We start from the raw sequence: 26,230 nt of genomic DNA, 5'->3' as shown, positions 1-26,230 counted from the left end.
CAACTACCAGAGCAGGACTCTGGGCCTAACGCATGTCTATATACTAGCTCGTAGCCTAATTCTGGCTGACTTAGATCACTCCCTTCTGACTACTACCACTGTGTTTTCCTGTCCAGGTCAGACATGACCTTGCCAAGTGCTAGCACAACGCTAATAACGCAGTTTCTGAGGAAAGGTAGATTTGTTCTCGCTCACAGGATGCCGTCTCCTCCTCAAAAGACTATTCCTGACTCGACACCCCACACCCATTATGGGATGAAGCGGCCATGGGGAGGACAACGAATATCTAAGATACTCAGCTCGGATTCTGGCCATTGTGACAGTTTCCATTAATACCAGATTTGAGCAATCAAGGGCAATGATGCCACTAAATGCCTTCTGATTGGGATGGCGTAGTCGTGTCAGCTTACCGCGTCTTTATGGCTGGCTGCTAGAGGGGGTTGGGTAGGCGGAGAGGAGTGGGGGCAATCCGCGCGTATGGAACACAATCGTAACTGAGGAGGGATACACCGCGCCGGCCCGGCGGTTTCATAGCAGCACAGTCTCAGAGTTTGACCAATGATTGCGTAGTCCATCCTATTTCATTGGTCGGTCATATCCCGTGACCATTGGGATCTGCTGGAGCTTGTGTACTGTATCGTCGCACAACACTTGGGGAGATGTGCAAACCAAAGGATATCTACCAAAGGATAACAGCACATCTATTTGTGGGATCATACCGTGGTTAGACTTGCTTCCTTCATAAAAAGATGTAGATGTTTGCCTTCCGCCTGACCATAGGCGACGCTATTTGGTTTGAAGGATGGGAAAATAGGCTTGTCACTCTAGTTAGACATGAGCCTCCTGTTCTCTCATACAGCCCAATTACATATCAGTGCAGGTTAGATTAAGCTTGCATGGTATGGCATCAGCTTGTTCTCAAGGATATTCCAGTATGGAGAGCTACAATGAGACCTTGAACTCTAGGGCAGGGTCTGACAACGCGGCGCGCAGGCCCGCATAGGCGAATGTCTTTGCCCAGACAAAAGTGCTGTTCTGAGAGGCTGCTGTGGAATTCAGCTACTTCATTACGTACAATTCCTTCCCCACATAGCTATCAAAGCCAAATATAGGTTGCCTTGTGCGCCTCTCCCCCGCACACTCTCACCTATTTAAGCACATCCGCCGCCCCAGGCTGACATGCTGTACATCGGCACAAGAAAACTTGTGCTCTTGTGGATGCGGACCTCGTCATCCTGGAGCCCACTTTCTCAGGTCTCACGATAATCCAGGGCTGATTCTTGCCATTATTAGCCTTTCAATATCTCGACATAGAAGCTGAACATCACGGTGCATGAGCTTGATGCGCCAGAGAACCAGGTCAGTCAGGGTAAGGGACTTTGGAAGCCCAAAGCATTACCACAAACAAGTGCTTCATTAATCGCTACTTAGCCAACATCACTGAAGCTGCAAAGCATGGTCGATCTCTTAATATCGATTGGTTGGCCCATATAAACTTTGCAACAGCTGACCAGGATATACGCTTTTCCTTCCATGCATGGTTGGTAAGTCGATAGGGCTGTTCATTATTATTGGTTAAGATGTCACCCACTTTAGATCATTGCCATACTTCTGATTGTAAAGCCACTTCCTAGGCTCTATTTTCGTTAAAGTGGCGTGCATGATGTCGAAGCAAGTGGAAGAAGAACTTGACTCTCAGCCGAGATTAAAGCCACCTGATCACCTGGCCCTCAGGCTGCGTTTTAACATACGTTTCTGGAAGATTGCTCTTGGAATTATTGGGGTGTTTCCTTATTCATGGATGGCGTCATGGATTGTTGTTGAATCAACTGTTATGTGGCTAAATCTGTCTAGAGGATGTGGGGGTGAGACAGTCCCTTCTCCTTCTTTATGCCATCTGCGCAATGCAGACGGCTTGGAACGCACGAGGGACTTATGGCCCTGACATTTACTGCTCATAAAACTAACGGATCTCCACTGAATTAAAATTGAGCCACTGGTGACAGGCGATCACAGGAAGCGAATGTGCCTGTCGAATAGAATTCGGCAATATTTCCAGGATATAGATACCCCAGTGTACCTACTGGGACACTTTCTTGACACAGAATGTAGCTGGGGTAGCATGAAAGATACCAAAGGAAACTAAAAATCTGAAAATCGTGTCGTTGGCTATATGAATGATTGTTGTCTTCTGTGGTTCGGCTGATTGGGATTCCGTAACGGTTGTAGAAAGGGGCAAGCAAGGTGGCCACGAGGGTAACATAGAGACAGCGGCCAAACTGCATTCTCAGAAGGTAGGCGGATGACTTTCCCCTTGAATATCAGTAGGATCATGACAACTTTCTTTGGCAACTTTTTACGTGATGATGGCGTTAGCGACGCACATGGCTTTGCTATCACGACCAGATTGATAAAAAACAGTAGGTAGCAGTATGCGATCGTTATTAATTTGCATTATTTTCTACCATGAGTTTTAATATGCTGCGGTGCTTTCAATTGCAAGAGATAAGAAGCAACTGTTGAAAAGAACTCGGTTCTTCCTCATCCCAAGGGTGACAGTTCGGGATGACAGTATGTATAGACTGGGCCGGAGAATTCCTTCCGAACAACATAATCCAGTAGCATTTCCAAGCTGAGTGCATCTAGTGGGTAGTAAGATTATACGAGCTTCCTAAAAGACTCGCCGAGATGCTGAACCCACCTTGTAGCTGTCCATTCACGTCGTGCGGATATGACTCCCTCTGCGCCTGGGCAAAGCTGACAATGCCATCATGCCCCGCTCAGCCGGTCCCGCTCTCGGAGAATTGCGTCTTCTCGCATCTCAATATCACCCGGAGTTTGCCAGCGATTCAGCTGGTAACAACTTGTTGAACCCATCAAACTCGACAATTAGAAGTTCAGTCCCGGTCTGCTCGATCACTCATATGCTGTCGTGCTGCCAAAATGAAAATCGACCAGGGAGACGCACCTCAAGCAATTGCCCCCTCGGATAAGGAGCGAAGCGCTGGTATCTACTCGCCACGGAACCTGCAGCGAGTACTATCAGGGCTGCATCAAGATGGATTGGTGGTTTTGAGGGGTGTGATAGACCTCGGTCACGTTGATGCACTGAACGATGCCATGTGCAACGAGGTGGAAGAGAAGATCGCTGACCCTACCCAGGTGTTCAATCATGATGTCAAATGTGAGGCTTTTCTCCTCGTCACAAAGTTTGAGCAGATAAGACCCTCTTAATTTTGAGACTGATGGAATACACGGTCTAGCCAACTTCTTACAAAGGCCGCCGGTGACACAGCAAGACCTCCTGCATGAAGACGTCTACTTCAACTCGTTCCTGCTGCAAGTCGCCAGCGCGTAAGTCGCACCAGCAAAAGCACCTGGTGAAACCGCAGAAGAGCCGAGCTCATCAGAATTTCACTACTACTAGTTATCTCGGCCAGCCGCCCATCTGGAACTGGCTCACAGCCAACACGGCCCTGGCCAACACGGCCGGGATGCGCCAGAACGAGCACAAGGACTCCATGTTCGACCACCCGCGGTGCCCCTACTACATCATCGCCAACGTGCCCCTGTGCGACTTCAGCACCGACAACGGCGCGACCGAGTTCTGGCTCGGCTCGCACGCGGGCACGACCCTCGGGGACCAGCTGCCCGTCACCGACGCGACGCGCGCCACGTGGGCGCCCAAGGACGCGGCGGACCGCATCCCGTGGATCTCGGACGGGGCCAAGGAGGCGCGTCGCGCGATGAGGCCGCCGGTGCAGCCGGAGGTTGTGCGGGGGGACATCATGATTCGGGACCTGAGGACGTGGCATGCTGGGATGCCGAATCATAGTGATAGGCATCGGATCATGCTTGGGCTGGGATACCAAGTGAGTGCATCCATGACCAACCATTTGAGTAGTAGAGCCAGGAGCATTGGCCGTGTCTGATGTCGGACGTTTTAGAGCCCTTTCCATCCGAACTACAAGCAGCGCATGCATCTTCCTGCGTCACAGCAGGAATTCTTCATGGGTCGTGCACGCGGAAGAGTCGAGGTTAGGGCCAATTTCCATGATGACGAGGAGTTTGCGAAGACTAAAGCAGACGCGATCTTTGATCTTCGGCCTCAGTACGGGGAGGATGAGTAGAGGTGTCATTATTCCACGGCACATGGCCGTGGTGACTTCTCGGATGGCCGATCTTGCCCTGGGGGCGCGACGACGTACACAGTATGCTAACTTGGTCTGTGGACGGCTGGAACCCAATTCTTTTTGCTCACGGGGCTGCTCTGGTGGAGACCACACCTGATACTTTCTGATTGGGATGGGCCAGTCCCTCCACAGATTTAACTTCTGACTGACTTTTCTTTCGACATGCGCGTCACGGAACAATCTGCAAGCCCATTTGTTTACTGCGCTTGTGAATCGTTCCCTGTAGAGGGCGAAAGCCGTGTGAAATGATGTACGTGCATAGAAACTTGTTGCCTTGGTAGTATGCGTTATTGCCGAGGTCCTAACCTGGCGTCGCCGAGGGCCGAAGAGCCTCGCCAGCCAGCATGATTATTACCCTGCGCTTGACGAGACAGGCACAGCCCCACGCGTGTCCTGTGCGTGTGTTCGTCCCCACAGCATAAGCTCAATCTAGAAATCTGAACCTTGACAGGCTCTCAAACCTGTTTTTAACTTCAACACTACGGCGCCGGCCAAGTTGCAACTTGATTATCCTGCCCTGACTAGAAACAATCTAGGTACGAAAAAGGGGGAGGAGGGCTGGATGATAGATCTCCGGCCCACGCCTCTTCATGGACCGCGCGCGCGCCCCCGGGCCTAGCCGTTGTGTGCTCTGCCATCCCTCCTCCATAGCTGTCTGTCTTATCGCTTAACGTGGCTTTGCGGGGACACCCGTGACAGCCTAGGACGCCTCAGGCTTGGCCCGGCGATCCCGCCTTTAGAATGGCTGGGGTCGACTTTGGCCTCGGTTGTAGTACGCACCCATTGACCCCTGGCAAGCCATGGAAGGTCTTACCTGTTCCAATGGCCTACATAGAATAAAGCTGTACTCTCATCGAACGCCATACACTGAGGGTAAGGTTTGTATTCCACAAGAACGGCAATGGAAGGACAGCTCAGCCTGGTTTATGGTTCATGTAAATGGTTGTTCATTCCGAGGTTGCCATCTACCTAGTGACATGCAAACCCAGGCCGAAGGCCTGTCGCCACAATTTTGTGCGAGCAAAGTGGCAGAGGCTGTCAACTGTCTCAGTCCTTGAGAGGAAATTGTTACGTGCCTCAGTCCTGTTTAACAAGACTTCTTTTGTACGACGACGTTCCAGTTGCCCCCAAAACGCTGCACTCCATTGAAAACGCCATAGCTACCGTCATCTTGGATGAAGCAGCAGTCGGTAATCAGGTCCTGGGCACCGTCTGCGATCCGGCCATAGCTGTCGAGCACCATACCCTCAGTGTTCTGCCATGTGAATGAATTAGAATTAGTTCATCTCGCAAGCTCAATTGAAAGAGGGACTGGGTTCGTTGGGTCTTACATCATTGCACCAAAAGATGGCCGCGTTGTAGGAACAGCTCACACGACCACAGCTGGCCTGGGGTCATGTTAGCAAACAGAGAACCACATGAAATAGGGTGGGAAGGTGTTGAAACATACTGGGCCAGGGCCCTGGCCCGGGGTCCCCTTGACCTTGCGCAAGTACTCGACGCCATACTTGATGCGGATGCCCGACACCAAGTCGTGGAAGGGATTGCAGGAGTAGTCGGTAGGGTCGTACTCGCCGTACTCGCCGGGAGAGTCGCTCGAGCTGTAAGAGACACTGGCACGGCCAGAGGCAGAAGTCTTGACAGCTTCGTTGATGCTCTCGTTGACAGCAGCGAAACCCTCAGGGTCCACAATTGCGAGGTGGTTGGCGACATCCTGGATCGTGCCGATGACCGTGTCATTGCGGTAGGGGCTGATTGGGACGATCCACTCGAGGTCAACAATGGAGTAGTTGGCAAGGGGATCGTCCAGGTCGCTGCTGACAGGAGCCTTGTGGAGTGAAAGTTAAGGCCAACATTCTGTCGCGAGACGCGTTGCACTGCACAATACATTACGAGGAAGTGGACACTTACAGCATTGGAGAGCATGATGCCCATCAGGGTTGAGAGAAGAAGCATGATGTACTTCATCATGATGGCTTCTGCCCTGTGTGCACTTACTGTCTGTTGAGATTGAAGAGAGCCTGGGGGCCAAGTGGTGATGAGATGGGGGATAGTTGTTGACAGGATCGGGATGGTGAAAAACTTGGAAGCACTGACACCATCACAAGCTGCAAATATCAGAGCTCAAAAACAGTTCTCAAAAGTCTGATCAGTGTGGGATGTTTGCTGAGAATTTCCAGACTGCCACTTTAGCTGGGCATGAAAACTGGCTGGCACCTTCCTGTTGTCCAAACGACCCTGGCAAGAGCTCCTGATGCAGAATGCGAACTTACAATCAGTACGAGGGCGACTCAATTGGTCTGGGCCCTTTGGCTCTTCCTGTTCATCTAAGAGCAGAATTTCAGAAAAGAGTGTAAGCAGGTTTTCCACAGTCTGAATCACACAGCTCCTAGCGAAGCTCAAGCGCAAGGCTTGCCTGGTGCATCTAGAGAGAAGACATCCACAGAACTTTCTACGGGCAGTGGCTTTCTTCTGAACATCAAGAGTTAGCAAGTGCATATCTCTCCTATGCATGTTCTCTTGCTGCTATTTTCTGCTGGACAAAGGCCTGCTATCAACAGTTCCTAACATTTCGGCCCAGACAGACGAAATCAAAATGGGTGCTTTTCTATGTACGAAGGCTCATATTGAACAAGAATTCGAACCGCCTGTAACGTCCCCGGCCCAGATTCGGCCCACCCCCCGATTCGGCCCACCACATTTTGGTGCAAACGCACCAAAAACTTCCTACTTTTCAACCGCACCTTATTAATTCTATATTAATTCTGGAACTCCCCATTTTTTTTATTTATATATAAAAATGATCATATAATATAATCAAAAATAATATAAAATACTTTATAATATGATAAATGAAACATAAACTTTTAAAATATAATTATAAAAATATTAAGATTTTTAAGGAATTCCTTATGTAATTGCTAGCAGTAATAAATTCGTCTCAGTAATTTCTTACAACATTTTTAAATGAAAATCTATATAAACTTTTATGTAAACAAAAGATTTTGTATTTATTGGAATTAATTCAGATTTAAAAAAGGGAGTTAAAGAGTGGGTATATTTTGGTGCGTTTGCACCAAAAAGGGCTGGGCCGAATCTGGGGGTGGGACGAATCTGGGCCGGGGACGTTAGTGCAGACTCATTGACACACCTTGGCCTCCTTTCACACAGCTTCTTGGGATGCCCTCAATTTTGCCAGCCCACTGGTCTTGGCCGACCAAGACTTCCACAGCCAGAGAAGCTTGCTGATGACACGAGCAACTTCAAGACATCGGGATGCGCTTCAAATTCCCAATTTGGAAGGTGAAACTAACGTTGGAGCAACATCACAGTTTAAGTTCGTTAGTTGAGCACCTGACTCCCACCTTGGAGCTTTCCCGCGTGTTTGGTTTGATCTCTGGCTTCGGGCTCCTCTCACTTCAGTGTACAGCTTCCGTTTGAAGGAAACGCTGCAATGTTGTTGGCCAAATTGTCACGTGCAATTATAGTTTCATGGTCTCTCCCTCTCGGCTTTTGCCTAGAGTTGAGATTGCTGCGGTTGCACAAAAGATGACATACAGCTGACAGGGACACTAATTGTCGGTTGGAAGGTTAAACATGACCCTGGCGGAGATTGGCGAGACTTTTGGGTTTGGTGGAACGCCATAGAGTTCGTTCAAATCGAAACTGGTCAATGCGCCATGATGTTTCTAGAATGAGTTTAACCATCAGATGACAATGTCAATGTCTCTGTGACGTCGGCAGGCCCGTTTGGGCAGGGTTCGTCAGAAGGAGAGCAGATGCCTACCAGTTTGACGTGGATGTGTAGTCCGCGGTCTCCACGGCGGGATATCGTCGAGCCGGGTGGGACTGAAAGAGATAAAGTAGTCGAGCTCGGGGATTGTCGTGGCCCAAGCCCCGGGAAGCCATCGAAACTCTGTTAGCTGGAGTTGCCAAGGGGGTGCAGTGGGTATTATTATGGGGACACGATGACGACGGAGGTACAGCACCGCACATGTTTCCTCGGTGCGTGGTGTCGTAGTAAGGAACACACCACTCGTATGCAAATATGCGGTGCGATATAGACTAGCACCCCCTCCTAAGTAGGTGGCACCGCCGGTGCCCAGAAATGAGGGCGCTCCCCAGCCCAACGTCTGTTCTTGAGAGTTTCTGGCTGGGTACTGTGTAGTAGGCAGGCCCAAATAGTGCAATATATGAGATCACGGGGCGGGCGACGTGCCATCCATCAATGCACCTGCAACGAACAAGAGCCGATCGAGGGAGCAGCGCCAACTTTGACAAGAAACGGCGACCACGTGGAGGCGGCGTGAGACGGTGAGAGCCAATGTACCGTCGTAGGCATCGGGGATTGGAATCTTGCACCGTCTACCTGACCTGAGGGGCGCTGGGGCTCTTCTGTGTAAGTTCCGACTAAGAGGGAGGGAGGGCGGCCGAGTCAAGGATCGGGACCATGCAGCCAGGGACCTGGGCTTGTTGCATAGTGGGTTCTGCCCCTAAGATCAGCCGAGCTTGGCCTGCATGTAAAAGCGCCGGAGCGGAGACCCAAGCACTTTTTAAATTAATTCGGGACCGTCTCCTCATCAGACGGACGGCCATCGACTTGTCGGGCATGGGAATCCCGTGAGGGGTTGCATTGAGAGCGTCCCTGGCCTGCTCGACGGTCCCCTATTGCGTCCAACTCTTGGTCCATGACACCTTCATCAACACTGCCTGCCTGTCCGCCCTACCTGACAGCGCACGCATCCAACATGGGCGCGCGCGTCGGCACATCGACAGGGGCGCACATTGGCCTGGACCATGATAACAGTACTGCACTATTCTTACCCATAGTAGGCAGATGCAAGATGGCTTGGGGACTTATAGATCGATGGTGCTCGAATTGGAAATCCCCCCTTCGCAGTCCAGCGCGTCCCTCAACCACGGTACGCAGAGAGGCTGTTCGTTAGCTGCCGACGCTCCGGATCCGCGCCAGGGATTTGCAAGGGACGTTGACAAGGTGCCTCGGGGACCCTCCTCATCGAGGTCTCCCTTCACTGAGTCGCGCTACCAGGGGGGCATCGTCACCAGCTGAACATTATAATAAAAAGCCGGCCCAGACCACACGTTGGCTGGGCCTCCCCTCGATCACACCTCACGTCTCTATCACGAACCGTCTGCCCTTCGCTTTGAGGTCTTGTCAACCTTTGTCACTCTTTATACACTGCTTGTTCACAATGTTCCTAACCGCCCAACTAAGCGCTGCTCTCATACTGGCAGTAGCCAACGCCGCCCCTTTCCATGGGATCCACCTGAGGCAGACTGAGCTCCTCGACAGCTATGACTATGTGATCGTGGGAGGAGGTGCCAGCGGTCTCACGGTGGCAAACAGGCTCTCTGAGGACAGTGGTAAGAACCTCAAAAATCCTCTAATTACGGCACCTCGGCAGGTAATTAACCGAATATTTAGCCATCTCAATCCTGGTCATCGAGGCTGGCGAGTTGTTAGTTTCCCCCTCCCACTTTGGCGGAACCGTTGATGCTGCGGACGCCATCGGAAGCCAGTACTGACTAGACCTTGTAGCGATGCAAATGAGGACTTCTTCACCATCCCTGGTCTGGCCGGAGGAGCGATTGGCAGCAAGTACGACTGGAACACAACATACACGGCAAACCCGAACCTGGGGAACCGTTCAGTCTCTATCCCACAGGGGAAGATCGTCGGAGGTGGCACAAAACTGAACCGAATGGTCTTCGACCGTGGATCAAAGTCAGACTTTGACCGATGGGCTGAGCTGGGAAACCCTGGGTGGGATTACGATGGCCTCTTCCCCTACTTCAAGAAGGTTGGCAGACTAGTGCCTACGTCTGAACTTCGAGGAGCAGGTGCTGACAATATAATAGCAAGAGTTCTTCTCACCGCCCAGCGATGAGATTGTTCAGCAGTGGGGTGTTGAATTCGACCCAGAGTCTCATGGTGACTCTGGGAACATCAACGTCACCTACTCACCCTTCTTCTGGCCCCTGACACGTACGTTGAGACCTGTCTGCCATTGAGTTCTGTTTGTGTGTGTGTCTAATAAACAATTCCAGGTAACATCATTGATGCCACCAACGAGTTGGGCATCACTATTCAAAAAGACCAGGCCTCTGGACTTCCCATTGGAGGCTACTTCTGCCCTCACAACATCGACCTTGCCAATGTCACAAGATCCTCTGCCCGGGAAGCCTACTACAACTCTGCTGAGGCAAGGACAAACCTGCACCTTGTCACTGGGCAGCACGTCACAAAGCTGGTCACGGCCAACAACTCGACGGGCTATGGAGGATCATCATCAGTTACAGTCACAGGTGTCGAGGTGAGCTCAAGCAGCAAGTCAGTAGCAGGCGATGGGAGCACAGCTAACCTCATTTTAGTTCGCCGCATCGGCCGACGCAGCCAAGTCCACGGTCGGCGTCAGCAAGGAGGCCATCCTGGCAGCCGGAGCATTCTTCACGCCCCAGATCCTGCAGGTGTCCGGAATCGGTGACAGCAAACTGCACAGCGAGATCGGCGTCGACACGGTCATCGACCTCCCCGCCGTGGGCCACAACCTCGAGGACCACGTCCTCCTGACGACCGTCGCCACCGTGACCACCGACGAGATCACCTCTTCCGAACTCACCAGCAACACCACCTTCGCCGCCGAGGCCCTTGCCGAGTACCGCGATCAGAAGACGGGCCCCTACTCGTCGCCCACCGGCGACTTCCTGCTGTTCCTGCCCCTGAACACGTACAGCAACGCCTCCGCCCTGATCGCCTCCAAGGCCGCCGCCCAGGACGGCACGCAGTACCTCCCCGCCGACACCCCCGCCGAGGTCGCCCTCGGCTACAAGAAGCAGCAGGCCATCCTGGCCGAGAAGCTGACGTCCAACGAGTCCGCCGTCCTCGAGCTCATCTGGGACGCGGGCGTGCTCGTCCTGGGCCTGCAGCACCCCTTCTCCCGCGGCAGCGTCAAGGCCTCCAGCAGCAGCACCTTCGACCTCCCCGTCACGAGCGCGGGCCAGCTCGCCAACCCGGTCGACCTGCAGCTCCTCGTCGAGGCCGTCAAGTTCAGCCGCGTCGTCCGCAACACCGCCGCCGTCCAGGCCCTGCAGCCCTTCGAGGTCCTCCCGGGGGCCAACGTCACCAGCGACGCCGACATCGAGTCGTTCATCCGCCAGAACGCCGCCACCCTGTTCCACCCGGCCGGCAGCTGCAAGCTCGGCCCCCGCGAGGAGGGCGGTGTTGTTGGCACTGACCTCAAGGTCTACGGCTCGGCCAACCTGCGCGTCGTGGACTCGAGCGTGATCCCTCTGCTCCCTGCTACGCACATCATGACGACCGTTTTCGGCGTTGCTGAGAAGGTAAGCCGCCCGCTGACGTTCCGGACCCTATATGACACAAATGCTAACTGATTTTCACAGGCCGCCGATATCATCAAGGGCGTTACGGCTTAAGCGGCCCAGGTGGTCTGTTTCTGCATGAATCAATGTCACGCACTGATGACTGTTGATACTTTGGTTTCTGGACTGGCTTGGTCCTGCTTCATGTACATGTGATGCGTTATCTGTACATCTCTAGCGCTTTTTCTTCGTTTTCATAGAGAATATCACACTGGCCCTCATGCCTTTCATGGGGTACTTCAAGAAGCTTTGGCTCCTATTTCCGGTTGTGATTGTGTTGTGTATCGCGACCGAACGTGCCATGACCCGGAACGTGGCGTTCAGCCATCACTCACGGTTCCTAAAGATCCGACTCCCCCAAGATACGACATCTGGCCGTCCAGAGGATCTCAGGACCCTAGTGACTGCATCAAACAACCACTTGTCCATGCCTGGCGCGCCAACCAGGTTCACACCGACCGGCAACCACTCCTGCCTACCACTTATCCTGGACTCGTACGGTATCTCTCCCATCGGAACAACCACATCCGGGGCCTTCAAGATCGGCGACAGGAAGAGTCCGTGGGTCGCGGACTGGTATCGCGGGGACTCGGCCCTCTCGTCCCGATAATGGGGCTCCACCGGCGAGATGGGCAGGACCATGAGCGTCCTGCCTCGGCGGAACAGGAACAAGGTGTCGAAGAGCCATTTCCGGTAAACCTCGAGCTTCCTGAGGCCTTCTTCGTGCTGCCGGTGTGTCACTGCGGCGCCGGAGTCCCATCTCTGTTTGACGAATGGAATGACGTATGGCTCGTGGCCGAAGCGGTCCTTGTGTTTATCTCGCCAGCCGCTTGTGAGATGGTAGTAGGAGTAGTAGTACGTGTGCACAATCACGTCCTTGAGATATGCTTCAATGTCTGGATCGGCACCGTCGGGCGGGCATTCCCGCCAGGAATCTCGCAAGGACATCTCCGTGACAGAACATACGAAGCAAGTGGCGAGATCCCCCACGAAGCTATCGATCAGCCTCGTCTGTTCCGGCACAGCGGCAGGGAGGTAGTCCAGCGGGTAGATGACCTCCATACCACCCCAAAGGCTCTCCACACGGCTCTCAGGAAGCCAAGCAGAGAAGACCCTGCCGAGGACACTGAGGCTCCGCGCGGAGACCACAGGCGTGTCAAACCACGGGAAAGCGACACGACAGAGCCATGGCTAGGCCGGAACTGGAATACCCCATTGACGAGAGCAGGGCGCCGCCCACTGCCCGAAGTGTCGGTGCCGATGGCGCAGTCGAGCCAGTCATACGCCGCCACGGCCGCGGCGCTGCCATGGCTGCTTCCGGCGGGAGACTGGTATCCGTCACCGCGGGGGTTGAAGGCCGTCTGGAAGTCGACTGCGTCCATGGGCTCCTCGCGCGCCATCATGGAGCTGAGCTTCGTGAGTCCCACGATCTGGTGTCCCCGGTCTGTGAGGGTCTGCACGACAAACGCGGTAGATGTAGCCGGCTCTGAGAGGCGGTAGTATGCAGTGATGTTTTCAGTCCCTGGAGGGAAAACACGTCTTTTACCGCTATCCTCAGAGGGGGGCCTGTTCGGCTTGCGTGTGAGGTTAGGCGAGAGGGAACTGCAACGGCCAGGGTGTTGTGCTCTTCGCCGGTGATGTGGACTGGCTGAAATGGGCCAAAAGCACCGCGCCGCGGCTTTTGCCTCACGTCGTGGGTGAGCCCTATTTGCTGCCGAAGAAGCTCCTTGGATGCATCCATGTGCAAGCCTCGGATGCAGTCCCGCCAGGAACGCTTTCTGCTGGTCGCGGTACAAGCGGCAAACAGGGTGCAGCCTCTTTTCTCGCAGGAGATACAGTCCAGGTCTCAGATAGTCAGTCTGGACCATCGAGCAATCGAGCCAGGCGTTACCGAGCTGACCTAGATATTCATAAGCGTCATCTCTGAAGTTGACTTTGCGTATGTTGTCTCTAGTGACCACCAGTCCATACAAGAAATCCTCGTTAAACACATGATCCTCCGTCAATGCTTCTCGAATGAAATCCTCGAGCCATTTCTTGTCGATGTCGCTGCTGATGCCAGAACCATCGATGGCGGTAACCAGCATGTCTTCGTCGCCTCGACCAACGGAGAGTATGGAGCCAGGATCCCAGCCAGAACACTGCTTTCTCAAAAAGTCAGTATTAGCGCACTATGGCGTGTCCTAGTGGGCAAGTCAGCAGGAGCAGAACACTCACATTAGCACGATCCAGCGCTAGTACATAGTGGCAGCCGTCGAGGCTGAAGAGACGATCCTCAATGGCAAGTTTGCGTGGCATCGCTACAAAGCGGCGACGCGACGAAAGTTAGGGAACTTTGTTTGTACGAGCATTGCGAAGGCAGTCTCCGTAAGATGCTATCGTCTTCATGTAAAATGATGAACAAGTGTCGGTCAGAGACGCGTGCCAAGTCAACGAAATCTCGGGCTGACCAGCCAAGTAGAGGATAGACAGCCACGGGGAGACTATTTTTGTTTGCCGGTTCGGGGACCAAGTCACATTGTCCTGGACGATCTGAACTTCGCCTATGGATGAGTCGACGTCCGAGGTTTGCTGGCTGTGAGTGTAAGGGACTTTTGAGCGGGGTCTTCCGTTGGATGTGATGTTGGTCCCGCATGATGCATTAGCCCTGCATGTTGTGTTACCTCATGAGGGCTGTAACATGTTCACCGGTTATTTTGAAGAATGATTTTAGGAATACTGACTCTGAGTGTGGTTGATAAGGAAGGAAACAATTGGCAGTCCACCGCAAAGTATCGAAAAGGCGGAAGGGTATTGCGAGGCATCAATATGCTCAGGTGGAGAGAAGCCAAGGGAAGGGGTCAATGATGACTTTTCAGAAGGAGGGAGACGGTGGTAGTCCTAGTCAGGCTTGTACAACACTTCTCAAATTGGATCATGTCTTCCATTCAGGCTTTCTTTTCTCCTTCCAAGCGTTTATGCCCTCATTGGCATCCTCACTCTGCGCGTGCATTGCCATAACGCCCCCCGCCCAGCGCGAGGCAGCCTCGTAATCGTCCATAAAGTCTCCCTCATCCCGGTTGTCAACCGCCAACTGCGCCCAGTAAGCCCACTTCCCGAAAGCCTGCGGCTGGCCCGCAGTCTCCTCCGCCAGCCTGCTCACCACCGCCTCCACCCTGGCCTCAAACGCAACCGCGGCCGTGTCGGTGGACTCGGCGTGCTCAGGCACGGGGACGACATCCAGCACGCCGGCGCCCAGCTCCCCGGCGGATATGCTCTCCCCCGTGGCGAACAGGCGGTATGCCAGGGCCGCGGGCAGGCGCCGGGAGACCGCAGTCGCGGGGCTGGTGCAGGGCAGGCCGATGCGCATCCCGGGGAGCTGGAACATGGTGCTCCCCAGCGCGATGGGGTAGTCGGCGGTCATGGCGAGCTGGAAGCCCGCGGCGGTGGCGAGGCCCTGGACGGGGCAGACGACGGGGGCCGGGGACCGGCGGATGAGCATCATGACCTCGGCGCAGAGCGCAAATGTCTTCTTCACCTCGTCGTCGGATGCGCGCTGCAGCTCCACGAGGTCGTGGCCTGCGCTGAAGGCGGGGCCCTCGCTGCGGAGGACGAGCACGTTGGGCAGGCCCTCGCGGTCGCGGCGCCAGGCTGCGCTGTCGGTCAGCCACTTGGACGGGCTGTCGCTGTTGTCGCTGTTGGCATCGTTGTGGGATCTGAGGAGCTTGATCGTGTGTGGGTTGAAGGATGGCAGAAGCAGCAGGCGGCCTGTCCTCGGCGAGGTGAGGTGGCGATGGAGCTGCGTGCGGAGGTCCTGCAGGACGGACAGGCTGAGTGCATTGCGCTTCTTTGGGTTGTTCAGGTGAATATATGCCGCTTTGGCGGGAAGCCTAGGGAATGCCATGGCGTACTTCCAGCCGGTGTGGACCTTCGTCTTTGACCAGTCCTTTTGCTGCATGTCGTCGACGGACCATCTCGAGGGTGTTACTTAGCAGAGGGTTGACACCCCTAACCCTTCTGACGACACTCCGTAATGCTCCGGAGCGATACGAGTTTCCGTATGTCTGCCCAGCAGTTCTGTAAGTTGGCCTGCAGATTGGTGGGCGTAATAGTTCGCTTGGAGTTCTATCAAGTCAAAGCGATGATGGTTCGCAGACGTGATCCGGTAAATGAAAGTGATTTGGCAGACTGCCGTTGACCCTCCTGTGACACGCAGCTGCTGGTCAGCAAACGCTGTAGCGGCTGACCGAGCTCACATTGAAGATGGGTGGTCTAGACACAGGTCTGTATAATTCTGTCTATCTTCAACATTCTTGTCATTCATGTTTCGCTTCTGTTTGGAAGAAAGGCGCCTACATCTACGGTCTTCGACGTCAGCGCAATGACAGATATCAAAGTGCAGGTACAAGTAATGGCGTAGCTGGGGCACTGTTCGTGAAGGCTGGAGCTACCCCACAATTTAGATGATTCACTCAAGACTGACCTAAAATACCGCGTGGGCAAGGCACGTCGTGAATTCGCCTGGGCCGTTGTGTGGTGGACGTATCCACTACAAGCTCCTACTCCAGCAACTTTCCCACCACCGAATTATTCATGCTTCATTCACTTTGTTCACTAAGCTTGTGGGCAAGCCCTGGCACGTGTTAAACCTGCTATCTTTGTGGACTGGCAGTTGTTTGGGCCTCGAGACCCAAACGGCCGCTCCTGCTACCGAATCCCTTAACTTAATCTTCCTCTGCCTTGCAACCATCACCTTCAACTTTCCTGCGACCACTTCAAATCTCTAACTAAGAACCTAAATCAACTTTTCCTGCCTTCCACATCCTTGTTAAGCATCTGCCAGCATCTTTCGTGCCTTTTAAGGTACTTAAGCTCTTGAGACTTTCCTTTTCCTTTCGACATCTTCTTAAGCCGTTTCCAAAACAGCTTTTGTATGAGAGAACCTGAAACTATCAAGATGGCCAGCATTCAGAACCAGCACTGGCAAAGCCTCAATAGTGCTGGCAGAGATTCTAGCCACCATCCCTTCGTTGATGCCAGCGAGGTGAGAACTATAATCTAACATTCAAAGGAGGCCTCCTTCTTTGATTGACAGCTAACCAGACTAAACAGCAGTCTGATTGTGTCGACCTCATCGACCTCACCGCAGACGATGAGCTTGACCATGATCATATCCAGCAAGCTGTGGGCTTCGCGGACGATAAACTTGACCCTGGTCGTCCCCAGCAAGCCCTACGCGTTAATAAGTCTCTGCGTAATTACGCGTTGGATGCAGATCACCGATCTGTAAAGCAAGTGACAGGCGACGGTAATCAGTACGAGGTTGGCCAGTTTGTTGAGCTTCGTGAGCTTGAGGGCCTACACAGCGTGAGTGAACCCAAGACTTTCCGACGTAAACCAATCTGAACAACACGGAAAACGAGCTAAAACTGGGAAAAGGCTGGATTCATCGAGATCAAGTCCATCCACGTCCACAAGCAGACTGGAGATGTCGTCATCCGAGGCCTTCCCTACGCCCGAACCCGTCACCTCGGCGGCCGCCTTCATCGAATGCAGAACGAAATCTGCCTTGTTCTTGAGATCGACGCCGACGACTCCCGCCCCGATGAGGAGCAGGCACTACGCGAGATCGGACCCGAGGACATCCTGAAGAAGAGGATCCTGACGAACACGAACAAGTCATTCCCCGACTGCCGTTTTGACAGGATCGCATACGCTACAGCACAGCAGGTAGTGGAGCAAGCGCCTCTCTGTTGCCGATGGAAGATGCGCGCCGAGTACAAGGATGCCTCTCAGCGACGTGTGGGTCGCTTTCAAGGTCTGGCCTTGGAGCACTTCTCTGAGCGTGATAGCCACAAAATCAAGAAGCGAAACCTCGGCGTCGACGAGCAGCGTGCTCGTGACTGGCGTGGCGAGACGATTCGCGGCGGATCAACATTTTGCGAGGCAGGCTTCATCAAAGACGAGACTCGGGACAGCAATACCGCGGGGATCCAGAGATACGCCTTTGCTGAGGTGTCTGCCGGCGCTGGCGGCGCATCTCGTGGGGCCGAGATGGCCGGTTTCAAGGTTGTCCTGGCTACAGACTCCTGCCCTCATGCGTGCGAGAGCTATCGAGCCAACTTCCCGAACACTAAGCTCTACGAAATGAAAATCACAGAGTTCGCCGCACAAAAGGTTCAGCAAGATGTTGACGTTCTTCACATCTCGTCCTCAGCTCTGAATGAGGCGAGCGGTGACCCAGAGTCTGCGAAGAAGATCTGCACGGATCTGCTCAAGTCGCACCCGCGACTCACCATCATGGAGCAACCTGCCGCCATACTCAGCAAACGAAGAGCTCCTTTTCTCAACGCAATCATCCAGAGCTTCACTGAAGCTGGCTACTCCGTACAGGGCAAGCTCGTCCACATGGTTGAGTACGGCCTTCCACAAATGCGCAAGCGGTTCATCATGATCGGCGCAGGCCCAGGCGAGACACCGATCTCATGGCCTACCGCTACCCATAGCTCCAACCCTACTGGAGACCAGCGGACCTTTATGACAGAGGAGGACGCCATCAGCAGGCTCACCCTTGAGCTCCACTCCCTGCACCATCCAGAAAGCCTCCGTTTCCGGACTATGGACTGGAAGGTACGTGACGCAGACAAGCCGATGGATACCCCAATTAGCAGCAACGGCTCGGTGTATTATCATCCAGACGGCGAGCGGGATTTCACCCTCAGAGAGCTTGCATGCATTCAAGGATTTCCGACATACCATCAATTTGAGGGTTCCTACATCAAGAAGCAGATCGGAAATGCGTTTCCTCCATCGGTCGCTATGGCTTTCTACCAGTGTCTTCGACAGCACCTGGAGGAGGCTGATGCCATCCATACTGATGAGCCGGCCGGAGACCCCGTCACATCATTGCCAGAGGTCAACGAGGGCATCACAGCGGTGAGCATGTTGTATGACGAGAAACCAAATGGCTCGCTCGATGAAGTCACGCCGGGTGTCCCTATCGATGTTCGCAGCGTTGAACAGCCCGTCATGCATTCAAGCCGACAACGGACTCGAGCAGCTGTCGTGCCGCCCTCGCCTCGCCGGAAAATGTCTCCAGAGGCCCAGCCAAGTTCGAGAACGAGCTCCCCGACGCCACACACTCCGTTGCCAGCCCAGCAACTTCCAACACCCTCCACCGGCGGACGCTACGTCGATGACCAGCGTGCAGCACCTCTCGGGCTGAAGCGAGATCGGGACTCGTTCGAGGAACCAGACAGTGATGGTGATGAGGACGACATTGGCACGCTAGCGCTGGAGACACCAAGCAAGCGTCCGCGGATCTCTATTCCCGGTGATGGAGCTGACGATTGGAGCTCTGCTCGGTCTCGCACCGTTCCGGCATCACCGGATCCCGTGGCTGGCATGGTCGAGAATGCTCCAATTCCTGAGGATTCTAAAATTTCTGAGGATGCTGATTATCGGGGAGTGAGCGGTCCAGACGATGAGATGCTTGCAAATCTGGCACGGGGAATCTAGGAGGTGGCCTGTCGCTACAGCAGCGATTCTGACGAGTCTGAGACAAGATGAGGGACCAAATACTCATCTCTCATTTCTGCTGATGGGAAGTTTGGTTGGATCTGAGCAACAGAAAAAGAGAAGAAAAAAAGGAAAAAGAAAAAGCCAAGCATGACTGGTTGGCGCCGCGCACACTTCTGAAGGTACGATGGCCACATTGAGGAGGGGATCAGGGCTGTACAGACCCCAGAGAAACGTGGATACAAGAATATTGTTATGGTGTGAGCTTCGAGATGATGATATGGAATGAGAATGGAATGGTAATGATGGTTGTTGGCGAGGTTGGCGGTGGGGAGCGCATGTACTCCGGATGGCCGCAGGGAAGAAGCCTCATCAGGCAAGCACATGTCTGTTCCAAGTGAGAGCTACTCATGATAGAATTGCAATGAATGTGATCTTCGATTCGAATCGTAACTGCAGGGACAGCACAGAAAGTAACTACCATCTCTTCATCTTGGGCATCATCTTGGCCCTGAGGGTCTTCTTTCCAGACTTCCTTCCCGCGGTGCTTCCGGTGCTCTTTGGCGCAGTCTCCTCAGCACTCTCTCCATCAGCCTCCTCGATGCTATTTCCAGCCCTCTTCGGCGCCTTCATCGCAAAGATGTTTGGCGGCATCGGGCAAAAGCCACCTTGCGCCACCTTCTCCGCCGTCTTCATCGCAAAGACATTTGGCGGCATCAGGCTGGTGCTCCGTTGCACCGCCTTCTCTGCGCTCTTGCGCGCCGCGCTCTTCACCTTCTTTCCGGTGGCCTTCTCCGTACCCTTTCCCGTGATGCCATTCTTCGCCTCCTTATCCTTGATTCGCTCGGTCGCAGCGGCCTTCACCTTCGCCGCCTTCATCTCCCTGATGTACTTCAGCTCCTCGACCGTCTTCTCGCCAATCTTCTTCTTGGCGAGCTCCTTTTGGGCGAGGATCTCGGCGGCGGTCAAGCCCTGGGCCTCCTCAGCCTTCTTCTCAGCCGCCTTCCTGGCCTGCTTGTCCTTCTTGGCCTGCTCGTCTGCGAGCGGGAACGACGCGGCGAGGAACTTGAGGTTGTGGCGGTATCGCATCTTGCGGGTGCGCCGGAGCGCGTCGAGGGCAGGGCGGTTTCTGGCCAAGTGGAACACTATGGCATCGGGGTTGGTCTCGTGGACTATCTCGGACTGCTTGTCGCAGCCGGTTTGGGGAGTGAAGGTGGGAGAGGCTGGGCCGCACATGGAAAGCTGCCGAAGGTGCTGGCCGTCGGCCTGGGTCTGGGCCATTTCGTGGGATTGTCTCATTGCGGCCTCCCAATGCTTGAAGTTCTGGTAGGTGATGCGAGAATCGGCGGGAACCCACCGTCCGTCGAGGAAGGCGTTTTTGGAGGCCATTTCTGCTGAACGGGACTCAGAAGAGGGAGAGAAGATTGATTCAAGGCTGAAAGAACTTGCGGATTGAACAAGATTGCAAGTCTGAACGGATTCGAGGATTGAGTTAATTGCAAGTTTGACGAATTGCTGGCAAACGAGAGTTTAAGTAGAGATCTGGGGCGTGGGCTTGAGTAGTTGTCCGTAAACCACAATGGGACGGCCTCTATTCAGACATTATTTCCATCTATTCAGATATTATTCCCATCTATTCAATGTTCAAACGTTATTCCCATCTATTCAATGTCCAGACATTGTTTCCATGTATTCAGACATTATTTCCATCTGAATTTCAGCCTCCAAATGGGAACAATGAAATCGAACTATGCTATTCCGAGTTCATTCCTTGCGATCCTAATATTTTCATTGGTCGACGTACATGGCCCTCCATTGCTCCTCGGTGAGACCCAAGTTTGCCAGGACCTTCTGCAGCAATTTCCAATAGACTGGACGCTCCTCCGTCGTGTGTATCACGCCATTGCACTGAGACATGGACCCCGATTCGTTTTGGGCCTCTTGCGTACTATTCCCAGGTGTAAACGCCCCATCTCCATCTCCCTTGCGGTGCTGGTGTTTACGTGAGCGACGGGTGCGGTGCGTGCCCCCAAGACCCGCCCGGCGTTCAACGGCGCGGTACTCTATGGACTTCCCAGTGTGGTGAAATGGATCTTGTCCTTGCTTTTCTGTGACCAATGGCCGTGGGAGCATCGCAAGGCTAAGTGCTTGGCTCGCTCTGTAGGCCCCGCTGTGGTGCCCGTTTCTTGATCATTAGCTTCGGGCCGAGCCGCTTCCATCTGAAGACTTGGGAGGGGTGTTTGGGGGCTGAGGTAGAAACTGCATACAGGTTCGGCTTTCTGGCTCCTTCTCGCGCGGTTCTCAGTCCTCGAGCTGCGTTCCTAGCATGGCTGCCGACATCGAACGAACGCTTATTGGCGCGAAGGCCCATGTTGAGAGCTTCAGGGAATCTTGATGAGAGACTGAGTGTAAGCTGGAGGTCGGGCAACAGAGGCGCTCGAAAGTTTGCGCATCAGTACCGCAGGCGCGGTTGCGACGCGTGCCCAGGGAAGGGTGAGTTTGCGTACCTTTATGCCGGCCTAGCGAGCCCAACGCGGTAGAAGGAAGGCCACGAGATGCACGCAGTGTGTTCGGTGGAGCTAGAGCAACCGAGAAGAGCTGAAAGGGAGATCTTGACGATTCAACACCGGAATTTGGCATCGAGCAGAATCTATTCACGAGCTTCGAGATTCTGGTGAAGTACGGTATGACAGTGGGGGGGGGGAGGCTTTCGAGTCACAGTTGCCCAGATCATCTTCACCCGTTCTACACAGAAGAGAAATCCCACACGACAGGAAGTCAGGCCAGAGTGATGTGTGAATTTACGCTGTCTTCCAACTCCGGCATATTCTTTACAACTAGAACAGAACATGAGAAGTACACCTTTCTAAATACACACGAGTTCCTGATATGCGGCCTAGAACTGATGGATCTGGTCCTTACGATACCCCAGCTTCTCCAGAACACCACCGCTCTTGCCTCCCCAGCCCTTCTTGCCGAGCAGCGCCTCCTCCATCGCAGGCGGGCCGCAGACCATGACCTTCGTGTTCTGCTCCGAAGGTGGCGCGGCAACCTCTCTCAATAGGGCCTCGGTAACGTAGCCCTTCCTGAAGCGGCCGCCGTCGCTCTCGCCCTTAAGGTCGCTCACCGCATACACAGCCTTGAACTGGCCCGGATGGCTCGCCTCGTACTTCTTGAACTCCTCGTTCAGGAGCACATCCTGCTCGCCGTTGACGCCGAAGACGAGCGTGATCTTCGTCTTGTCCTCCGGGTTGTTGAGGATACCCTGGACGAGCTGGTAAATGGGGGTGATGCCCGCGCCGCCGGCGATGAGCGTGACCGAGGTGTGCTTGTTGGGTGTCCACTTGTAGCCGGGGATGCACATTGCGAACATGACCGAGTCGCCGGGGCTCAGGGAGTGCAGGTGCGTGGACTGCTTGCCCTGGGGGTAGCGCTTCACCAGGAGGTCCATGTGGCCTGGCGTGTCTGAGGGCGTGATGGGTGTGTATGGCCGGAGGACGGGAAGGAAGCCGCCCTTGGGGATGGCGAAGGTCAGCAATGCAGCTGTGATGAGTGTTAGTCTCTGGTCGTGTGGCAAGCTTGAAGGTCATAGCGTTTGAGCTCACATGTCAATGGGAGCCCGGTGACGGCGTTTTCTTCAGGCAGCGCAAAGCGCAGTCTCTTAGTGTTGTGGTTGACATCTTCGGCTTTCTCCAATGTGAGCCTGGTGAATGAGGGCCCTGGTCGTGGGAATATCTTCTTTGGCTCTCCCGATTCCGCGTCTGCCTTTCTCATCAATTGTGTGATGACTGCTCCACCTATGCCAGCAACCGCCAAGCCCTTGAACACCGTCGGTCCATAAGCGCTGACAAGTTCTTGTGTCGCCATTCTGCCGTTGAGTGCTGGCCGTAGCCGTTGAGAGAATATTCGGAACGAGTTCATGGTGGGTGCAATCAATGGCTCAACCGCGGCTTTATGGGTGTACGCTGAGTGGTTTGTGGTGCTTGAAGTGGGGTGACGTTGTGGTTTCAGCCGCGGTGCGCTTATGTATGTCTTGGGGATGTCCGAGAAAGTCCGCATTGGTCCGCCGCAGCTTATTCCCTGTCAGCTTGCATCAGACCACCGGCGAGCCCGATTGTGGCGCGGGCGGAGGAATGCAACTCGGCCCTCCTTCGGGACCGAGCGGTGCTGACCTCGAAAAGCTGAAGTACTTGTCGTCCAATTCAGCCGAACTTTGTTGACTGTCCAATGGGGAGAGGCTCAGTGCATATGGAGACAGACCTGCACCATGATAGGGGCGAGGCAAAGCAACCATCGTTAAATGCTCACTGCGGACCTGTGTCTAGCAAACTAGCAAGCCAACTCTTCAAGTGCAACACAACAACTTTGCAGGCCAAGACCAAGCACCAAGACTCTGAGCCCATCCCGCTGGCACCTCCACAAAGCTCAAAGGAATTGCCGCATGTATCGACGGAGCCGTATGTCTCTCCGATAATCATTCATATTGACTTTGCCCTTGAACGCGTGTTTCACTGCTGTACCCAAATCGCAAGCTGGTGCGTGTCTGCCTTGCTGGCCGCAACAACTCCACCAATAGTAGTTCTCATGAGGCTTGCCGTCGCGGGATGCGGACTCCAGAATGGCTTTTCGAAATCGCTTTTGATACATTCCTTTCGAAACATTCGTTATTAAGGAATAATCTTCGAAGACAGCACGGGCTTCAGGGCACATACCAGTATGACCTCTTTGGCAGTCACCTGCTTCGTTGTGGTTGGGATCGTAATACCTGCTGCACCGCCTGCACTTATGGGTCGTCTGAATCAATGACTGAAGCTTCTCTACAAAGCCCATGCCATGGGACTTTGGTTGAGACCGCGGAGCGGGATAAGGGTCAGGCTCGTCCCCGACGGAAGAGGCATTGAGAAGAGACAAGTTAGAGGACGGTGCCTTAGCTTTCGAGTCGGAATGAGCAAGTTTCCGGGGAGAGTGATTGGTGTCTATGCAGTCGTTGGTCGGTACAGTGTCGAGTCCACGTCGAGGGGCCGACGGCGGATGAGCAGTCTGGGCTCCTCCATTGAGACGCACTCGGAGCTGCGGAAAGTCGCCCGCCTGACCCATGAAATTATCGTCAGGGTGTGTGTCTGCTGTCTGAGACGATTCAAATGTGTTAAGTTGACACGCCCACGGCGGCACGGAAGTATAATGACTTACAAGTGTTGCGATTGCACCTTTGCAGTATAGCCGATGCCCGAGGAGCTGTCCCATCGAAGGAAACAGAACACCACAGTCTCGACATGTTCGATTTTGTAGTGAAGTCTGTGGTTCTCCTGGTTGGCTATATTTGGCTCTCTTATTGGCTTGGTTGTGGGTTGCTGTTGGGGCAGCGCGGTCATTGTGAACACCTTCCGCCGCATGCTCCGGCGCCTTTCGCTTCTTGCTCGAGTCGAAAGGGCTTATCTTGATACCATCGTTCTGGATCGATGCCTTGGCCATGGAGATCGTGATTGAATGAGCAGCACCGCGGCCATCATCATCACTGCTTGCACTAGTCTGGTTGGCCTTCTTGTTGGAACCATCCTGGGACGGTCCAAGGCCATCAGCAAGAGTGTTGCCTTGGGGTTCTTCTTCAGCGCCTCCGTCATCTGAGCTGTCGCTGTCAGAGCTAGAATCGTCTGGGCTGTCATTGTCTGAACTAATGTCGTCGGAGCTCTTGTCGTCGAGACTCTCATTCTCCGAATGCTCATTGTCGCAGGTCTCATCGTCAGATGAAGTAACGAGATCTATGACAGTAGGGATTGTCTGCTGGGAAGACTCTCCCATGGAGTTGTCAAGGGTGTACTGCTCGGTTCCAGCTCCAAGCTTGGATGCATGCTTGGACTGCTTCTTCTTCGATGGATTCGGGTTACTCTGATCCTCGTTGTGATCGCTACCGCGCTTCTTGTTGCGCTTGGTTTAATAAAGCAATGAAGCAAATAATAGTTGATTGTTATGTATTGAGGAGAGAAATCTCCCCGCTATTAAACGCTTAGAAGGAGCCTATTTATAGGCTAGCGTTAGCGTATAGATATACAACCCTTACACCTTTTAATACACCCCTTATCGCGAGTATTATTATCTTAACGATAATAAAAGATATTTCATTTTAATAGCTAAAAAATATAGTTTAAATATTTTACTATAATTTATATTAAAATTATTATATAAATATTATTTAATATTTATATATTTTACTTACATTATTTTTAATTAACTATTTAAACACTCTTTTAATAATATAAACCTTATATTTATTTTAATCTTAATCTTATATAAGCTTCTTTAAAAATAAAGTAAGATAATGCTTTTATATAAATATTAATAAAATTATTTTTAAATATAATATAATAAATATTATATATTTTTTTAATTCCTTTATAAATAAAGTAATAATAAATAGTAATATATTTTAATTAAATATTAAATAATTATTAATATATAAAATAAGTAAATATTTAATATACTTAATATTTAAATCTTTTAATGCTTAAATTATTTAATAAAGATATAATAATATTAATAAATATACTATATATTTCGCCTTATAAATAAATTTTATAATAATAAATTAATACTTTAATAATTAAGCAATTAAGCTATTATTAAAAAGTTATATATATTTGCTAAATGCTTTTAAATTATTTAAATTAATATTATAAAAAGCATTAATATATATATTAAGTATAGTAAATTAAAATAATAATATTTATTTTAAAAATCATAAGGCATAATTTAATATATGCTAAATATATTAAAGCACCTTCTTTATAATATTTAAATAATAAATTATAAGCTTTATATTAAATATTAAGAATATTATATATAAAAATATAAAATTAAGTTTTATTTTAATAATAAGAAAATTAATGGATTTAATAAATAATTAATATATTATTATATTTATTGCAATATTATTAAATTCTTTTTATTATAAAAATAAATTTAAATTTATAAAAGTTTATCTTTAATTATAATTAAATATATTAAAGCATTTTAAAATTTATTAAGCATATTCCTTTTAAGAAATGTAAATTTTATTATTAATTTATATAATTTTTAATTTAAGCAAGTATTTATAAAGATTAAAATCCTTATACTTAAAATATTACATAAGCTTAATATAA

The 26,230-nt window shown here is 52.1% G+C and overlaps 9 protein-coding genes across 9 annotated transcripts; 3 read left to right on the top strand and 6 right to left on the bottom strand.

Moving 5' to 3' along the window:
- Positions 1-2,943: 2,943 nt before the first annotated feature.
- INS49_012034 (uncharacterized protein) lies at positions 2,944-4,130 on the top strand (the record flags this gene model as incomplete). The annotated part of the gene is made up of 4 exons (XM_043172741.1): positions 2,944-3,184; positions 3,264-3,354; positions 3,428-3,872; positions 3,948-4,130. 4 exons carry the CDS (start codon positions 2,944-2,946, stop codon positions 4,128-4,130), a joined length of 960 nt encoding a protein of 319 aa, XP_043024486.1.
- Positions 4,131-5,280: 1,150 nt separating this feature from the next.
- On the bottom strand, positions 5,281-6,164 carry INS49_012033 (uncharacterized protein; the record flags this gene model as incomplete). The annotated part of the gene is made up of 4 exons (XM_043172740.1): positions 5,281-5,448; positions 5,525-5,581; positions 5,644-6,021; positions 6,105-6,164. The coding sequence occupies 4 exons, from the start codon at positions 6,162-6,164 to the stop codon at positions 5,281-5,283; spliced, it is 663 nt and encodes a 220-aa protein (XP_043024485.1).
- A 3,242-nt stretch (positions 6,165-9,406) lies between these two features.
- Positions 9,407-11,648, top strand: INS49_012032 (uncharacterized protein; the record flags this gene model as incomplete). Its single annotated transcript, XM_043172739.1, has 7 exons — positions 9,407-9,578; positions 9,640-9,673; positions 9,754-10,015; positions 10,074-10,200; positions 10,263-10,528; positions 10,587-11,555; positions 11,616-11,648. 7 exons carry the CDS (start codon positions 9,407-9,409, stop codon positions 11,646-11,648), a joined length of 1,863 nt encoding a protein of 620 aa, XP_043024484.1.
- A 273-nt stretch (positions 11,649-11,921) lies between these two features.
- On the bottom strand, positions 11,922-13,892 carry INS49_012031 (uncharacterized protein; the record flags this gene model as incomplete). The annotated part of the gene is made up of 4 exons (XM_043172738.1): positions 11,922-12,720; positions 12,798-13,160; positions 13,566-13,735; positions 13,812-13,892. 4 exons carry the CDS (start codon positions 13,890-13,892, stop codon positions 11,922-11,924), a joined length of 1,413 nt encoding a protein of 470 aa, XP_043024483.1.
- Positions 13,893-14,508: 616 nt separating this feature from the next.
- On the bottom strand, positions 14,509-15,531 carry INS49_012030 (uncharacterized protein; the record flags this gene model as incomplete). The annotated part of the gene is made up of 1 exon (XM_043172737.1): positions 14,509-15,531. One exon carries the CDS (start codon positions 15,529-15,531, stop codon positions 14,509-14,511), a length of 1,023 nt encoding a protein of 340 aa, XP_043024482.1.
- A 999-nt stretch (positions 15,532-16,530) lies between these two features.
- On the top strand, positions 16,531-19,091 carry INS49_012029 (uncharacterized protein; the record flags this gene model as incomplete). The annotated part of the gene is made up of 3 exons (XM_043172736.1): positions 16,531-16,617; positions 16,686-16,940; positions 17,013-19,091. 3 exons carry the CDS (start codon positions 16,531-16,533, stop codon positions 19,089-19,091), a joined length of 2,421 nt encoding a protein of 806 aa, XP_043024481.1.
- A 477-nt stretch (positions 19,092-19,568) lies between these two features.
- On the bottom strand, positions 19,569-20,480 carry INS49_012028 (uncharacterized protein; the record flags this gene model as incomplete). Its single annotated transcript, XM_043172735.1, has 1 exon — positions 19,569-20,480. The coding sequence occupies one exon, from the start codon at positions 20,478-20,480 to the stop codon at positions 19,569-19,571; it is 912 nt and encodes a 303-aa protein (XP_043024480.1).
- A 1,507-nt stretch (positions 20,481-21,987) lies between these two features.
- INS49_012027 (uncharacterized protein) lies at positions 21,988-23,012 on the bottom strand (the record flags this gene model as incomplete). The annotated part of the gene is made up of 2 exons (XM_043172734.1): positions 21,988-22,634; positions 22,697-23,012. The coding sequence occupies 2 exons, from the start codon at positions 23,010-23,012 to the stop codon at positions 21,988-21,990; spliced, it is 963 nt and encodes a 320-aa protein (XP_043024479.1).
- Positions 23,013-24,067: 1,055 nt separating this feature from the next.
- On the bottom strand, positions 24,068-24,890 carry INS49_012026 (uncharacterized protein; the record flags this gene model as incomplete). Its single annotated transcript, XM_043172733.1, has 3 exons — positions 24,068-24,214; positions 24,282-24,298; positions 24,365-24,890. The coding sequence occupies 3 exons, from the start codon at positions 24,888-24,890 to the stop codon at positions 24,068-24,070; spliced, it is 690 nt and encodes a 229-aa protein (XP_043024478.1).
- Between the last annotated feature and the right edge of the window lie 1,340 nt (positions 24,891-26,230).

The sequence above is a fragment of the Diaporthe citri genome, assembly GCF_014595645.1.
Source record: "Diaporthe citri strain NFHF-8-4 chromosome Unknown scaffold_5, whole genome shotgun sequence".
Taxonomy (NCBI): domain Eukaryota; kingdom Fungi; phylum Ascomycota; class Sordariomycetes; order Diaporthales; family Diaporthaceae; genus Diaporthe; species Diaporthe citri.
This window is presented reverse-complemented; position numbering and strand designations above follow the sequence as displayed.